Source organism: Drosophila arizonae, chromosome 2 (genome assembly GCF_054131065.1).
Source record: "Drosophila arizonae isolate 15081-1271.41 chromosome 2, UAZ_ARI_1.0, whole genome shotgun sequence".
In the NCBI taxonomy this organism is placed as follows: domain Eukaryota; kingdom Metazoa; phylum Arthropoda; class Insecta; order Diptera; family Drosophilidae; genus Drosophila; species Drosophila arizonae.
Genome location: NC_142922.1, coordinates 17214538 through 17232289, shown reverse-complemented (window position 1 = coordinate 17232289; position 17752 = coordinate 17214538). Strand labels below are relative to the sequence as shown.

At 41.0% G+C, this 17752-nt stretch overlaps 1 protein-coding gene across 18 annotated transcripts in view; it reads left to right on the top strand.

The window, feature by feature from the left end:
* Positions 1–17752, top strand: part of pum (pumilio) — a 203453-nt gene that overhangs the window by 147895 nt on the left and 37806 nt on the right. For 6 of the 18 annotated variants that reach the window (XM_089476460.1, XM_089476467.1, XM_089476466.1 and 3 more), the window contains one exon: positions 8028–8078. The exons of the other annotated variants lie outside the window; for them this stretch is intronic. In XM_089476460.1, coding sequence (XP_089332586.1) covers positions 8028–8078 — 51 coding nt within the window. The remainder of the gene's footprint in view (positions 1–8027; positions 8079–17752) is intronic. 18 annotated transcript variants of the gene reach the window in all.

The window sequence follows — 17752 nt, the reverse complement described above, 5'->3', positions numbered from 1 at the left end:
CGTGACTACGTGGAGGGAGAGTGGGCGATGTCCCATGTAGACCCAAAGACAGACGATAGCAACCGCAATGGCATGGCAGGGCATTATTTGCCGTAGCAGCTCGGCTTCATGTGTGCGTCGTTTTTCTCAAGGCCTCTGCTGCGGCACGTTTGTCTCAGGACTAAAAGGCAATGAAAATTTGCTCCTGCTGCCGCTGCCGTGGTGCACATTTCTCAATTCACATTTCGCATGTGTTGCACTTGTTCCATTTCATAAGCTGCACATTTCTCTTCATCTGCAGCAGGCAACCTGCAAGAGCTACAGCTACAGCTGCAGCAGCAGCAGTAACTCCCTTGGCGTCTATGTATGCAATATATCCACCTGCACGCGTGCTCTATCTCTCGCTCTCTCCTCTCTCTTACCCTTTGTTTACTCTTGCAACTACCTTCTTCCCTGGGCTACATTTGTTACAGTTTTCTGCATGTCTGGCTGTCATATTTTCTCATCTCTTGCACATATACCTCTGGCAATTGCCGCCTAGTCTCACAGTCTCACAGTCTCACAGTCTCACATGCTCAAACCTCTCGTTTACCGCCCTCTCTTTCATCATCGTCATTCGTGTTGTCTGCGCCATGGCTCATAATTTCACTTGTGGGCCATAAATGCCAAACAGTCAGCGAATTTTGTACTACAGTTCCTCAGAACGATAAGCGTTTGCAAAGTCCAAGCCCAAAACCCAACGTGAAGTCTGAACAAACAACGCCTGTGCAGCAGCAGTAGCAACAGCAACAACAACAACAGCTTGTGGGCTTAAAGGCTATGATGTCCAGTCCTACATGACTGCAAACAGCAATGGAACTAAACTGATCCAATTGCATTTCCTCTGCCCAGGTGCTGTTCATATTTTTGTTGTGTCTCTGTTTTCTGTTTTCATTCGTTTCAGTGCTTCCGCTGTGCAAACAGACGACAAACAGCAAAGAGGCACCAGAGCCATACATACGCACATTGACCAACATCCGAAATCAAATATAATATTAGGTAGACCATCCTTGGATGACGACTAGTTCATACGCTTGGGAAATAAGTGAACATTGTTGCCTTAGTATTTGTATAGCTAGCTAAACTTACTGCGAAGATCTGTAGACTTCAGATTTATACAGAAAGAAGGCTCAATTCATTCGCTTGGATTGTAAATAGTAATCAATCAAAATTCCTTGGCAATTGATTTTCAAAATCATGGAATATATTTCTAGGGAGTTATGAGCCTGAACTTTAATTTCAAATTCTTTAGAAATGCTTAAAACGCAGCTTAGTTGTTGATTAACAATATTCTGAAGAACTCATCAATGAATTTATATATCTAAAAAAAAAAGAAACACTTCATATCCTATAGAGACCATGATATGCTATTCTACAACAATTATCTAGGACCATTGCGCAGACACATACACACCCACACAGATACTCGCTCTCCTGAGATGAATTACCTTCATTGTTTCCATTGTTTCTTGCTGATGCTGCTGAGCGGCAATCTCAGCATTGCTTATGGCCAGAGACTTTGCTTTCGCTGCCTGCTATAGACACGGCGTAAGGGCAGGGAGGGGGCAGTACAGGTAGATCGTGAAGTTGGTGAGCAGGTATTCTGTGTGGAGTTGTGTTTGTGTCTGGTGTTGTATATTTGCATTTGTGAGTCTAGCTTGTCTCATTGCGCGCATTAACAATCTGCACGCACACACACACGCCGCCGTGGTGTGTGTGAGGGCAAGAAAAATGTGCGCCATTTTGTTGGCTCTTCCTGTTACTTCTTGCCATGTGTGTGTGTACATATGTGTGTGTGTGTGTGTGTATTTTTTCTGTTGTTATTACTTACTCGCGCATCGTTAAAGTGACTTCCGGTGCCCTCACAAACACAGACGAACGCCAAAAATGCGCTATTACCATAAAAGAATGTGTATGTGTGTGTGTGCTGTGTTTGTGTATAGCATACATTACGGGGCACTCGTACGGCTCAGCCGCTGTAGCGTCTAGCAGCTGCATACGTTAAATTATGCAGAGCTTTTGCCTCGACTTCTTCCAGACTCCCTCTGCCATCCAGCCTTCTCTCAGCATGGGCATAAGGTGACGAAATATTACAACTTAACCTTTTTCAGCAAATTTCCGCTAACAAAATGATGAAAGCCTCACAGCTTCTCGCTGAACGCGCAGTCCCTCCTTGAAAAGTTTTTTCATATCAAGCATTAAATCTTGCATATATATATATTTTATATTTCTTTTTTTTTTTTTTTTTAATAAACGGCGAGAGTGTTCAGGGTGTTCTTTATTAAATTTTAAAGTCGTGCACGTAGCTCATATTTCCTTTGTGTTGTTGTCTGTTGCGTTTTGGCTGCCGTTGATAAGACACAGTGCGTATGGACAAAATGTGCCAGATCATAAAATAAATTTATAGGTTTTATATATTGCATCACAATTAATTGCCTTTGCACCCTTATGTCAACAGTGGCTCATGTCAGCTGCCATATTATGCATTTTATACATATGTATATATATATATATATATATATGCATACATTCATATATTCATATTTATTCAGAATGGTATTTTTTTAAATAGTACTATAAAATTATTTAACACAATGGCAACAGTCAATGGAAATCCAGATAAAAATTCCACAAAAAAAAAAAAAAAAAAAAAAAAAAAAAAAAAAAAAAAAGAAATAACAAAAAAATTAAAATTGCGATTATTTACAATGCAATGATCTGAGGAGATTTTGCCAATCAGAATCAAACAAATAAAACCGAAACTCTTGACGGCTGTTATCTCTGTGAAATGACAGTCCATATAGGTAATTCTATCAGTTTTTTATTTGCTCAGATTATGTGAGTATTATGGAGTTCAATGAAGGCGCATTAAGGGGTTTTACACACAATTTGCTTACTGTTAGCGTTTCATTTTTAATGGAAATATTGTATTATTTTTCATTGAATACAAATTTGTGCATATTCCTTTAAATTGCGTGAATTCTCACACATGTGTAAGTGGCTTAATTATTTTAAGCCGTAATTGTATTATTTTAATATGTGCAATAACTGCAAGATTTATGGCAATATGAAAGTAGCTGACAGAGACAGAGAGAAAGAGAGAGCACGAAATGGCTAGACTGTAAATAAAAATGCATTGCATACTTGATGGTGACGCCGGAAACAAATTGCACTGCAAAACTGCGCGAAAAAAAATGAAAGAAGCCAGCCAAAGTGGGGGAAAAATGGAAGACAAACTTGAAACAATTAAAAGTGCGAGGCGTAGGTAGAGTCAACGGGCGACGGAATGAAGTGGAGAAACTTAGTCAAGTGACGGGGCGAACAGGCGAAAAAAAAAGTTAGCCAAAAACACAAAAAACAGAAGGAGGAGACTAAATGAGAGATGCTTGGGGGAGGGAAGTAGAGTAAGGGCCAGTTGCTGTCGCTGGTAACTGTAACTGCAAGTGACTCGCTTGTCTCCTTATTTTTATTTTGCTCCCAGGAGCCAAACAAAGCAGCAGAAGTCGAGAAACGGTACTATGTAGGCGTGGCAGCGAACAAGGCAACATGGCTAACACTTTACGCTGCAATTTGCACTTCATTGCCAGTGCAGTGGCTGAGGGGGGGGGGGGGGGGGGGGGAGCAGCAGACTGAAGTCTGCTCAAAGCACTTTATAAATTTTTTAAGTGCCATGCAAAAAACTTTTGCCCCGACGCCTAGCACAAAGCATGAGACACAGACAGAGCGTGGGAGTGAGAGAGAGAGAGAGAGAGAGAGAGAGAGAGAGAGAGAGAGAGTGATACACAGAGGACTGCTAAATTGTCGCAAGGGGCTTTAGGTCTTAATGTTCTAAGGGACCACAAAGCAAAGTAACATAAACGCAGGCCGGCGTAATTTTCAAAGTGCATAAATAAAGAGCTAGTTGTATAACTAATTTCAAATAATTTTAATTAAAAGAAAATGTAATTTAAATGAAATGACATTGTTTAGTTACGGAAACAGGCAATAAGAGCGACATCTGGTGGTCAGAATTGTAAACAATGTAATTGCATTCTGCAATTGCATTTGCAAACGCTTTTCATTAGTTTACAGTTTGTTTAAAATGTCTGTGTGTGTGTGTGTGTGTCTGCGAAACCGCATAATTTAATTTAACAAACAAAAACCGCAACATGTCCAACTTACAGCAACCAAAACTAAAAGTAAAATGCTAGCGCGTTAAAAAACGCTTGAAAACCACAGGAAAACATGTCACAAACGCGGCAGCAAAAACATAAACAAACAAAAAACTAAAAATAAAAAAAGAAAAAGAACAACAAACCAAAAAAATCAACAAACAACGAAATGAATTTTTAAATGCTACAGCAAACAGTGCAGTCAAAAAAAAAAAAAAAAAGAAAAATCTGACAGGCATTGCGTGCAATAGAGACAAATATGGCTGTAAGATAGAGAGGGATATATTCGGCAAATATGCCATGAATTTATGCATTTTGTTGTTTTTGCGTACCGCATTTATGGCCAAATCGCATCTACCAAATTGATATTCTAAGCGCGTAAAAATTTATACATGCCGAATATGCATAAAACGCAAAAAAAGAGAAGGAAAGAAAATATGTTTTGCTTTTCTTTTATTTTTTATTCTGGCATTAAAAATAAATGTTGCATACTTTGCGGGCGCAACATGGAAAATGCGATTTTTCGAGCGGAGTGTTTTTATGGCCCAAAATGCGAGGGCGTGCGAGGGACACGCCTCTTTGCCTGATTGCTGCGGATATTACCTATATAAATGCACATAAATGTATATCTTTATCTTCAACATGTGTTTTCGTTATTCGCAATGGCGTCAAGAATGGCAGCCTGGTGACTTCATTTAACATGCCGCGAGGCTTTAGGCAAATGTAACCGATTTTATTATTAAAGTACAGCAAACAAAGAACAATCTCACAATAAAGTTGTATTGCTTTTATAGGTGTGGTCCTGTTATATCTGTGTACTGTGCGTGATTTATCATGTTTCTTTTGCTAGAATATTATTATCTTACGGCGCATTGTGTTTCTAATATTATAACTTGTGCTCAAGTCTAACTTGATCTTTCTCTCACTCTCGCGCTTTCTCTCTCTCTCTCTCTCTCTCTCACTCTCGCGCTTTCTCTCTCTCTCTCTCTCTCTCTCACTCTCGCGCTTTCTCTCTCTCTCTCTCTCTCTCTCACTCTCGCGCTTTCTCTCTCTCTCTCTCTCTCACTCTCGCGCTTTCTCTCTCTCTCTCTCTCTCTCACTCTCTCTCTCTCTCACTCTCTCTCACTCTCGCGCTTTCTCTCTCTCTCTCTCTATCCCTCTCCCTCTCCCTCTCTCTCTCGCTCTCTCTCTCTCTCTCTCCCCCTCTCTTATTTTACTTTAGTTTTTGAAGGAATTCATGAATGACTTTACTTAGTCCTACATTCTTATTCTCTTGTCCATATTGCATTTCTCTCTTTCCTCAACCTTTGATTTAACACAATAGTCTAAGACTTCTCTTTATATATTTATAATAAATGAAATATTGATAATCGATACAATTATTTCTAAAACTGAATCGTATACAATTCTCTCTACTACTGCATTAAGATCAGCCAGCAGGCCTACTATAATTATTGACTACTAACTACTACTACTATTCCTACTCTACTATTTATTTCAAATACTACAACTACAACAAAAACTAGCAACTACTACATCTGCCGCTTCTGTACTGCTACTATAAATGTATTCAATCAATTCGCAACGGTAACATTTTAACAGTAATTCCATTTCTATTTAGCAAAAGAGATAATTGGATACAAATTACAAATGTATCTAAAGTATGGCTCACTAATTAAAGAGCTGTCATTAACTATTTCCGAAATCGCGTCACTAAAACAAAAGAAATGTAGTCGTAAATTTTGCAAACAGTTGTTGCTAAATTTCCGTAAATTGAATTTAAATGCGAAAGTTTGTTTGCAACTTTTTTTTGTTTTTTGTTTTTGATTCAAATTGGATTTAATTCTTGTTTTCAGCTGTCAGTTGCTGTCTCTTTCTCACTCTCTCTGTGTGTCTCTTTCTCACTCTATCTGTGTATCTCTCACTCGGTCCCTCTCCGTCTGTGTAAATGAAATCATTACACAAAAGGTTAGACAATTCGCTGTGCTTTAATTGGATAGAAATTGTGGCCAACATAGCAGCACATAACAAGCAGATGCAGATGCAGCAGCAGATGCGGATTTCAATAAATATCATAAATATACGTCTGGCGTCGCCTGCCTCCCTCCCTCTGGGGCGCTTTCTAATTCTCTTGGCCTGTCTTAAATAAGGTCGAGATAAATGCGTTGCCAACAAATGCTGCCACTTGCAGCTGCTTTTGCTGCTGCGCAATTGCAATTATGTCATTGCAATTGCAATTTTTTACGCTCTAATTAAAGTGCTGACAGTTATTCAATTATCCCCGCAAACGCCAGTTCCTGTCCCCACCGCTGCAGCTGCCCGCCCCAGCCATTAGGCTCTGCACACTCAATTAAATGCGCATTTCTCAAGGCGTTGGGCCATAGCACAGCGAAAACAGTCAAAAGCCGCATACGAAACTTGGCTTTTCTCCTCCGTTCGTGTAATGGTCAACAATGAGCACTCAAAATCGCATTAGAGCCAACTTTCTACCACTCTCTGTCGCCCCTCAGCCAGCTCTCTGCCTTAACTTGGCCTAAAAGCAGACTACGCCACGACTACGCAAAGTAACATCAATCAATTTTTGGCTTTCAAGTCGCGTACGCAGCAATTTGTTTGTATAGAAAATGCCCCGAAGTGCGCACCCCTCGGCTCGCCCCTGCCCCGTCCCGCTCTGCCCTTCGGTCGCAGTTCCCGTTTGCTGTCTAACTTTTAATGTATTTTGAGCACGTCTAACCGCAGGCTAGGGCCAACTGGGGGTGCGAAGTGTGTGTGGAATGTGTATGTCCGTGTATGTGTGTGAGTCGGCTGTATTGATATGCCTATTGATATAGGCGGGCATCATCCCCATCATCATCAGCATGCTGATGCCTCCAGCCATCCAGCCATCCAGCCAGCCAGCCTGGCCTGCCTGTCTGCCACTGGCATCAATTTCAACACCCTTTTCTGTCGTTCTGTCCCCCCCTCCCCGTGTGCCGCACAAAATGTTGTTGCTCCTTTTGCCTATTACTTGTAATAATATTTTAGCAATTTTTGTTGCCATGTCACATATGCGAACATCTCTTCTCTTCATGTCAAGCTGAGGCATTCGAGCTCCTTTTGCTGGTCGCCTTGCTCCCGCCATTGCCGCTCTTCATGCGTCTCATGCCCCCATGAATGTCCCTTTTGAAACCAACAGCAACAAAATTTGCATTTTTATGTCGCCTACGCCTAGGCCAAGGCAACAAAACAGACTAGGGCAGGGCGGGCATCTGTCGAAGAGAAATTGATTTGATGCAAATTAACGACAGCTTCTTATCAATCTCATGAGTTGCCCAAGATGGAACAACGAAATAAAATACCGAATTTATGTCTACACTTTCACTCGGTCTGAGACGAGTGTATTAAGAGCAGTTTATGAAAAAGTCTTCAATTGAAATGACTTGAAAAGAAAGCCAGTTAAATTAGAAAATAGACTCTTTAACTAAAAAGTCTGAAATTATTTATAATATATATAAATAATTCTATTGTCAACTTTCATCCATCATATTAAATTTCATTTATTATTTTTGTCCCTTACTCCCAGCTCACATTACATTTGTAGAGTATCTCGGGTGCGTTACGCAACTCTTTCGTTATTTTTTACTCATTTGCTGTCCCTTTTTATGGATTCATGCAAATTTTTAATGGATTTTTAAGTAGGGACTTTAAAATTAGGCAACAGAAAAGGCAATTTATTTCAAAGATTTTGACAGGACAACAATGTCGCCTATCTATCTCCTCAGGCTTATCCTGTCACTTGTCTCGATTTGCAAATTCATGTTATTGTTGCTGAAATTAATTTAAATTTAATTTGGTATTTCCCTCATCTTCTCGTTTTAGGTAAGTTCAAGTCCTGCCAAAGGCGTTCTCAATTATTTGACCAGACATTGCGTAAGTCAGCTTTAAGTTCAGTTCCCGATAAACGGATATTCGAAGTGTAATCGAGGCATTAGAATAGAGTGCCAGCCACTTGAGAGCAGCCGCATAATTATTTTCATTTTCAGTTTCAAAGTCATTTTCCAGCACCACAGTCGGAGAGCCTTTAAGCCCGGCCCGGCCGCAAATGCGCTTAGTCCAAGCAGTCGCGGCCCGGCCCTGTCGGTTGCCTCGGCAGCTGAGCCACATTGAGCTGGATTAGGCGCTAACTACTGCAATGTGCTGGAGCCAAGGAGCCGCAGAACAGTGTTGTCCCCCCCCGTTAGTGCTCCTTGGTCCAGGACCATAAATTAATCAACCCAGAAAACTGCTCCGGGAAATAAAAGACGAAAACTGACTGGATGCCCGGCAAGAATGGACAACCATTTTTTCGTCGCAGTTTTTTAAGCCACATAAATGACGTTAAATTCACTTTCAACGCGGCCGTAGCCACCTGTCCACTGTCCACCTGTCCAGCTGGTCGAGCTGTGTCCTGCTACGCACGAAATGCTTATTATTTACTTTATTAATTTAAGTGTAGACCCCGACCCCTGGCGCTTGTTAGCAGGGGTGGCAAGTAATTTTCTTTTTCCCTCCGTCCCGTTAACGCTTCTTCATCATTTAATTCTATTAAAGCCAAATATTTACACGGACCTGCTGGCCAGGCAACAACGAAAAAAGCAAAAACAAAAAATAAACGACGGCAGTCTATTGAGAGTGCAACCACTTTTGGGCCCGTCTGTAAACATAGCCAGAGAGAACGGCCCATCCCTGGGCTGGCTAGGCAGGCGTAGGTGCGTGCTGGCCACACCCAGGACACACAGGACGCGCACAGGACACATAGAACAAAAGCGTACTGCGCGTAGTAGTGGCAGAGGCCTAGACTTTATTAAAAGTAATGACCCAATGCGGTGTGCAGGTGTAGTACGTTCCGTCAGAATTGTTGCTGAGGTAGCAGCGCGAACTAACTACAGTAAATTCAACTTAAGCTGAACACTTATACAGGACTTGTTCAGATTTGTGGTTGTTGATATATCGAATATCGAAAATAGGTTTATAAAATATCGAATGTATTTTGTTATAAAACTGAATTACTTTGTGTATATCTTTCACTTAGCTTTGCTTTTCGAAATGTTCAATTTTATATGAAATTTTTTAATGAATTCATTGAAATTCTTCATCATTTGTGTCTTTCTTTCCGACCATTGCTGTCAGGTTTTCTCTTTCTCTCTTTCTTACAACTCCTTGAACATTCTTACAACCGATACTCATAATAATTATGAAAAGGCAATTAAAACGCAATTGAAATATATTTGAATAAGACTTTTTCAGGAAGTTTTTTATGTTGTTTGTTTAACAATTTGTATACTCAAGCCTTTTGATGTTAATCTTGCTCATTCATTAAATGCATTTCATTTCCAAGGATTTATATTCGCCCTGCTCTCGTTGTGTCCATCTCATTCGCATCCACGCGCCGTTCCCTCGATTTGCTTGTATTTTAATTGTTCTTCGTTGTTCAACTTGAGCTTGAGGTAATAACACGCAAACTTGCAGCAAGTTGCTGCTGCGGGTGCTACGCCAGATATGCCACGCCTCCAGCACACTTGTAGCGCACACATTAAACGCTTATGACAATGCTCCTGCTCCTGCTTCTGCTCCTGCTCCTGCTGGGGCCGGCAAAAGGACATTTTGTTTGTCAAATGTTTGTCATTTGTAAATGTCAAACGGCGGTCGAGCATATTTTGCATTCATAGAACCGAAACGCAGAGACTGACGTAGTGTGAGCATTAGAGACAAACAGAGAAAATACTAAACTCCTAATAAGAGAAGAGGATGCTAGGAGATATGTCGAGGCGGAGCAGAAGTTGCATCTTCTCATCTATCCAGAAGCAGAAGCAAGCCAGTGCTCATAAAATGCTTGGAACTAAACACCCGCATGATACTGAGAGAGACAGATAGTATGAGAAAGAGAGATAAAGAGAGAGACTGCGAGATGGCGAGGTAAATCAAGAGAAATGACAGGCAGTCAGCAGGAATTTCGTCAGTCTTTGAATGAATTTTCTACAGCACCCAAAATTATGAGACATATTTTGGTCTTGCCTGGGGTTTTCGAATGATGGCACAGCCACAAGGGGGGCTGACGAAGGCAGTGCAAGTGGTTGCTGTTTTGTCATATAGAAATCTGACATTTAAATATTTACTTGCGTCAACTTGTGACATTTCACTCATTATGAAAGCCAAGGCTGGATCTGACGATATGCGTTTCGCTTTCAGGTTTCAGTGGTGCGGTGGGGCTTATGTTTGAGATGCTTTCTGGATGATTTCCTCATGGGGGTGCCGAGGATGCTGGGGGTGTCTTGTTCTTCTTGTTCAAGGCTTCGGTTTTGAACAACTTGTGTCATGCTTTTACATAATTTGCCGTTTGGAGCATTTCATATTCATAAGCTGACGCAATTTTGACAGTTTTTAGTGGCTTTTTGTCATTGTCTGAAGTCTCGACATCTTCTTGTTCTTATATTGTTTTGATTTATTTCCACGCCGTTGTGGGAAATTTGGGTGGAGTTTTAAGTTTTTGGGGCTATCATTTATCAACGCTTCCGGGCGGCAGAGTTTTTGCTCTGTTTTGTTTCTGTTGAGTGACTGCTGTCTCCTTTCTTTCAATTGGATCTGCTGTTTACTCTTATCGCATTTCTCTTCTTTTCCGTATCTCTCTCTCTCTCTCTCTCTCTGCAAAACATATTCTGGCCTTGGGGCAGGTATAAATGCTGTTGTAAATGTATTTTTAAATGTAATGAGATTATTACGCAATTAGTAAAAGTTTTCTGCGGGCGGCGTGCGCTGTGGAAGTAGAAGGAGCGAGAGCTTTGCGAAAGTGAGCCCTCAGGTAGGCTTTTAACTGCTCGGATTTTATAGCTAATTTATTTTTGCGTGCGCTTCAGTTATTATGTGTCTGAGGGTCTGCTTGTTGTGCGTGAGGATGCGACTTTAATGGGCGTGTTACACACAAACCCATCCACAATTTGATTTACAGTAAAATAGCCCAATGTGGGCTGGTCAAAGTTTCTTTCAAGGCAGTGTACGGATAAATTGAAGCTTAAATAACGTATATTTTATCGGGCCATATAATTTATCCCTTTGTCTCACATTTATGTTTAAATTTGCTCAGTTTTTATCCACTTGAATTTCCATTCGTTTATTCTGCGTATTGTTGAAGTTATTTTGAGATGTGTTGCACTTAGGCAATTTTCACTGTAGCTGTAGCATGAGTTTTGTCCATTTAGTTGCAAGCTCATGGGGCAAAACTCTTAATTAATTAAAAATAGAGAGCACTTTGTAGCCATGTACCTGAGTGTAGCAAACTCTGTTTTGTGGATGTGTGCGTATGTGCTCATGTATGTGTGTATATGTGTGCAACATTTAGGGTCAAAAATATAAAATTTTTGCATAAACAACAAAAGTTCGGGCGAACATTTCATTAATGGCCTAGAACGAAGAGGCCACAGAAACGTAACTGGATTCTGGCAATCATAGTTACTCGCCCCCACTCTCTCCCTCTCTCTCTCTCTCTTTCGCTTTCCGTGAGTAGCTCCCCTAGAGCCTCAACTGCCTGAGCGGCACGCTTAGGGGCTCAACAAACACAAGAAGTCAAGACATTTACACTGCACTTCATTCCTCAGCTTCAGCTGGGCGCAACTTCGTATCGGAGCCCAGGCAAATGAACCTTAAAAACAAATCATTATTAAAGACCCGCTCCTAACTCTGAGCTGACTTGGCTAGCCCTCTTGCGCATATAAGACCCCGCAGTTTTATATTTCTAATTATGTAGAAAACTTTGCACCATGTTGCATGCTCGCTCTTAGCTTACCTAGGGTCCTTGTGTATGTGTGTGTGTGTGTGTGTGTGCTGTGCCTGTGAATGTGTCTATGTCCCGGCGGCAAATTGTAGTTAAACATAAGACTCGGTGACTCTGTTGCTCTCGTGGCAGCCTCTATTGCTGTCCGTGTTCCCGTCCCGATCCCTGCCCCCGTTCCTGGCCTCTAGCCTTTTGCCTTTGCTGGCGGTAAGTGAATTGAAACGGGAGTGTCTGTGGCTGTGTTTGTCTTCGTGTAGTTGTTGCTGTTAACTCACCAGCGGCAATTTAGTGTTGTGCATTTTCCCACTCTTTCTTTGCCCTCTCTCCTTTCACTCTGCTTTCACCCTTGTATTGCTAACTTGTTGCAGTCTGCTCGGCAGCTTTATGCGTTTAGAGCGTGTGCTCGCACCGCCTTTTCGCCCTGCGGCATGCAACTTACCAGAGTTTCCTCTGCTCCCGTTTCTGCCGCCTCTGCCGCCACTGCTGCTATAATGCTGCTCATAAGCAGCTTTGAAAATTTGTTTTTGATTGAAATTTAAACAAAAGCTGCAACGCTACTGCCGAGAACAGCAGCAGCAGGAGGTTACCTACCAAACGCCTCTAAGCATTGTCCTGGCAAAGGTGAAGCCCAACTTAGCCAGACCAAATAAAAGCAATAAAGAAATGTAGAGTATTCGGCAAATGAGCATAAGACACTTATTTATGAAACATGACCCTGAGGCTGGATATTGATTAATGAAAGACAGCTTCAATACTAAACAACAAAAGTCGGAAGATATTTTCTAAAACTCCAATGAGTATTAGTCATAAAATTTTATAATAGTAATTTCCAACTGCTTAACAGAAACTGAAATGCCCATTTTTATGGTATAGGGTATAGGAAAAAATCATAACATTCTTTGCCGCGCAGTGCATTGGCTTCAGGTTATACGACAACGCACCTTTGCTGGGTCATGTTTATGTAGATTCTCTACATGTGGGTGTGTCTGTATCGCTGTGGAAGTGGGAGTAGTTGTGCTTGTGCGTGTGTGTGTGTGTGTGTGTGTGTGTAAAGAGGCAGCCAAGTTTAAACATTGAAGGCGCAAAGGAAGAAAAACGAGACTACGTGCAGTCCCCAGCGGTGCAAAACATGAAAGCGAAATTCCTTTTATTACACTTTGTTCCTGCCGCTGCTGCTTGTTTATTGTTTTGTTGTTGTTGTTTTTGTCGTTGTTGTTGTAGCTGCTGTTAAGCATCTGCTTCAAATAGAATTGTTTATTAAGTTTGAACTTTTTGAGTAGAATTATGTAAAATATGTTTGCAGGGCTTGAAGTCATTCATTGCTCGTCCTTTGTATCTTGTCTTTCTCAGAAAAAAATGCAGAAAAATCCAACAAAATGTTTAACATAAAAATTAATTTTCTACTTCAGTTATTAAACATTTATGTACATACCATGTCGTGTGGTTGACTGTCTGTCTGTTCCCGCAGCAGTCCACTTCAACAATTGTTCCATACTAATCCCTAACAACTGCTTGCTCTCCGTCTCTAGCTCCCTCTCTCTCTCTCTCTCCTCCTCGCCTCGTATCAATTGCAAACTCTGCACCAAAATCACATGGTTAGCTGCTCAGTTGCCCAACACTTCCGCTCCAAAGCCCCTCTCCTGCCTCCGCCTCCATCCTTATGGCATAAAGCGCATTACATTTGCGGAATGTAGCGCAACCAACTGGTAAAGCGCTTAAAACTGAAAGCTCATCATTGGACAACGCCTGTGGGATTTGCTGTTTGCTCTCTGCCAGCTGCCAAGCTGGAAATGACCCTCAACGTGCATATTTAAAACTTGTATGAGTTATGATTAGTTTGTAGTTAGTTGGCCACAGTGGGGCCAATAACAATAATGCTATAGTATAACACAAATTAAAAATTTAGTCAATTAATTTATTAAATAGTTTGCCAATCTAAATGAATTTCTGTAGCGACAGCTGATTTTCCAACCCTTTTCACTTATGAGAAGCACATTTTTCGATCAATTGTTGGTTTAATCTGCTGGGCAATTGTGCGTGTGTGTGTGTGTGTCTGTTAAACGTTTGACTGCATTGTTCGATTGTTGAATACTTTCGCTGCCAACTGAACAGTTTTTGCCATTGAAATCAAATGAGTCATGAACCAAGTTCAGCCACGCGTCTAAATTACACTGAAATATGAAACAATAAAAGCAGAAATTATAAAAAAAAAAAAAAATAAAGGAAAGGAAAAACGATACCGCCCACAGCTAACGCAGCTGCGACCCTGACCAGGACTCTCCACAGCTCCTTTCTGGTCAACTGAGCAGCAGCCCGCAGTAGCAGCACAGTGAAGGTCATCATCATCATCATCATCATCAGCAGCAGCAGCAGCAGTCGCCTCTATTGCTCTCTGTCATTATTATCCTCTACTCACTCACTCACCCTCTCTCACGTTCTGTCTCGTTCTCTCTCTGGCTTCATCAGTGCATTTTCTGCTCGCCGGAAGTTGGCAGCCGTTTGCATTGTTTTTGGCATTTCATTTGGCGTCATTCCATTGTTGCTGGTCAGTTAAATCCAGTTCTCTCGCCCTCTAGTTGCCATGCTGCAGTCTGGCCTCGGCACGCTCCTTCTTCCCCTCTGACATGATTCCTGTTCACCCATTGAGTTGATGATTTCCGTATGCATAGCCCATTTTATGCACAACTTCCGGAAATTTCATTGCGGTTTTTATTTTTTTTGCAGCGGATGCTGAAATGTTGGTCTCCCTGTTCGAGTCCCTTCAGGAACTGTGTGCCTTACGAACTAGCCAAATACCCCCACTAACCCAACTAATTTCCCAACTTTTAAATGCTTTTGTTTGAAAACATTTTTGCCTGGTTTTTCGGTTTCAGTTTTCAATTTCATCTTATTTTTGGCGAAACATTTCGGGAGATTTCCATTGAACGGTGCACAATTATAAATATTCATAAGAATAATTGCAAAATATCCACTGCATCGAATCGCGATTTTCATTTGCCATTGGGCTGGCATGAAAATTCCGTCACATTTCGCAACGGATCAAAACTGATAATTTGCCAAGAAGTAGGCAACGGTTTTTGATTGCCTGCGTATATGGCTTTTGGCTGCATTCACACACTCTCTCTCTCTCTCACACACTCCTATCGTCCCTTCTCAATACAGCATAACGGACGCGTATATTATGTAACCACATTTCCGGCTGCATTAGCTCTGCCTGCAACTGAAATTTATGTGTGGGTGTGTGTGGGTGTCGGCGTATTTGTCCATGTGCATGCCATCCTCCACCCGATGCATCCCCTCTTATGCTATTCCGCTTTATATCTCCTTTTCGTTTCGGCTCTGCCGTTGGCCATCAACTGTACGCATTTCAATTGCTTTGCGGTCAACTCGGTTTACACTCAATGTGCTTTTGTGGCTTTTTGCCAGTGCACAGCCAGGGATAGAGGAGTGGAAACTTACGGTAAACAGACATATCCGTTAACCGTTTGCACATGCGTTTCTAACGAAAATAATTATAGAGCGCATGTAAAGCAAATAAATGACAGTTTCATGGTTATTTTCGTGTTTTATGAGATATGGAATAGCCAAAAGTTGAAAATCTAGAACGATTAATTAGGGTAGATGGTTTGATTAAAAGCTGGTTAATCAAAATGGATTTAAATTTTAATTTATTTTACGTACACCTAATTTCTTCTCGGCTTGTTGTCTTATAATATTTTACTATATTCAATTCCTTTCTTTTTTTTTTCAATTATTTATTTAATATAGTATTCTTCAAGGAATCAGTATACTATACTCATGCAGCATAATCTGTCCTGCACATTAGCAGAATATCCATTTAATCTCTGGTCTTTTAGTGCTTATCTATACTTTTTCGTGCTTCTTATTTCTTTGACATGGGCTTTCAATCGTTGGGCGTCTTTTCTTTTCTTTGGCTTTAGTCTATTGTCCATTCACCTTTTCTGTTTGCTCCTTGTCACATGCCTCCATCCCGAGTTTGTATGTGAACAATGAGGCTGGCTGTGTGACGTTCTCCGTAAGATATTTGGTATACCCTTGGCACCTCCTGCGCTCCTCCTCTTGTTGTTATTGTTATTATTATCATCAAGTTGTCATGTTAAATGACATTTGCCATATTTCATTCATGCAGCAGATTTATACATGTGTCGTGCGTGTATGTATGGGTCGAGCGACAAACGCAGTTGGCCCGAAAGACGCAAACCATAAAAAAGTGGTCTGGCATATCCTGCTGTTGCTGTTGTTGTTGCTGTAGCTGTTGTATATATCCAGAATATCCTGCTTCCTTTGACCGTAGAAAATGAGCCATGTGAACTGTTGCGGCTGCTTCTGCCAACAATGGTAATAGTCCACAACTCTTCAACCACCTCCCCCCACTCCCCTGCGCCCTTTTTCACTCTCTTTTTCTATTGTTGTCGCTTTTGTGTTGACTGCTTTTGGAGTTCTGTGTGTGGTGCACAGTTTGTGGCATGTGTCAGCAACTGGCAACGGGCAACGAGCCACAAGCAACTGGCGACGGGTTATCAACTTTTGGTTTTCGTCTTTATTTTCATTTGCATACATTTTTAAAATGGCTCCTTACTTAGTCTCTCTCGCTCTCACTAATATTTGGTCGTGTCGTCTGCTTAGAACTTCAATTGTTCTTCTATACATTTGCTGCTCTACTGCTCAGTCCGTTCCACTCCAGGTGGTATGGCTCGCTCTCTTTCTATTTATCATCCTATAACTATCTGTTCTCTCTCTTATCACTAATATTTTCTATAGCTGTCACTCGCAGCTGTCATCGCTCCCAGAACTTCGCCCACATCTTTGTGCTCTTCAGCCTTTTGTCAACTAGCAGAAGGCAATTATATAGACTGCACATAAGAACTGCTATAGACCCACATTGTGGGTACACATTTCTGGTCGCAAAAAGCAATTAAACTATGCGCATATCTATGTGTGGGGGCGAGGCTTACTCTTTATTTCCCCCTGTCATCGTTCGTTTCTTGGCATTTCCATCAACTTTTCGCATATTACATTTTAAGCCGGATATTACAAAATGGCCGCTTGATTGATACTACACAGAATTGTGGTTCCGGTGTTGCCCACCATCACAATGTATATATGTATGTTAATAAAATACGTACTTATAAAAAGATTCAGCATACTCTCAAGATGTTTGTTTACAGTCAGTACCTGAATAATGTGCACACAAGCAAACCAGATATTGACTGATCAAGTGTCGCCTAATATTTGTATAAGCAATTATATATGTAAATGGAATTTTATTATTTTTTTTATTAATTTTTTTTTTTAAATTATTTTTTAAATGGCACTTCACCCAATTGTTATAAAGTGCATTGCATCATCGACTTTGCTTGCTTCTCAGTGTTTAGATATTTTGTTGTTGTTATATATTGACGACTTAGCTTCCACAGCAACGGTCGCTGCCAAATGTAATTATCCAAAAGTTTGTACTAAAAAAAAAACAAATAAATAAAAATAAAATAAAAATATCAAAGGCAGCTTGAAATCGGGTAAAGAAAATTAAAAAATAAAAAAATAAAAGAACCAGCAGCAGCAGAAAGAAGCTGCCGTAGCCGGTTCGCTGTGCGTCAGCCGCAGGCGTCTCTTGGCGGCTTTTGCGGCTTGTTTCTATTTGTCTGGCAGCCGCCAAAAAGTAGAAAATTAAATTTGTTTCAACTGCAGACTTTGCTCAGGTTTGCTGCGCTCTTAACTTGCCGGGGCGCAGCATAAAAAGGCGCCGGAAGCTGATTTTCCACTTGTCAAAAAAAAA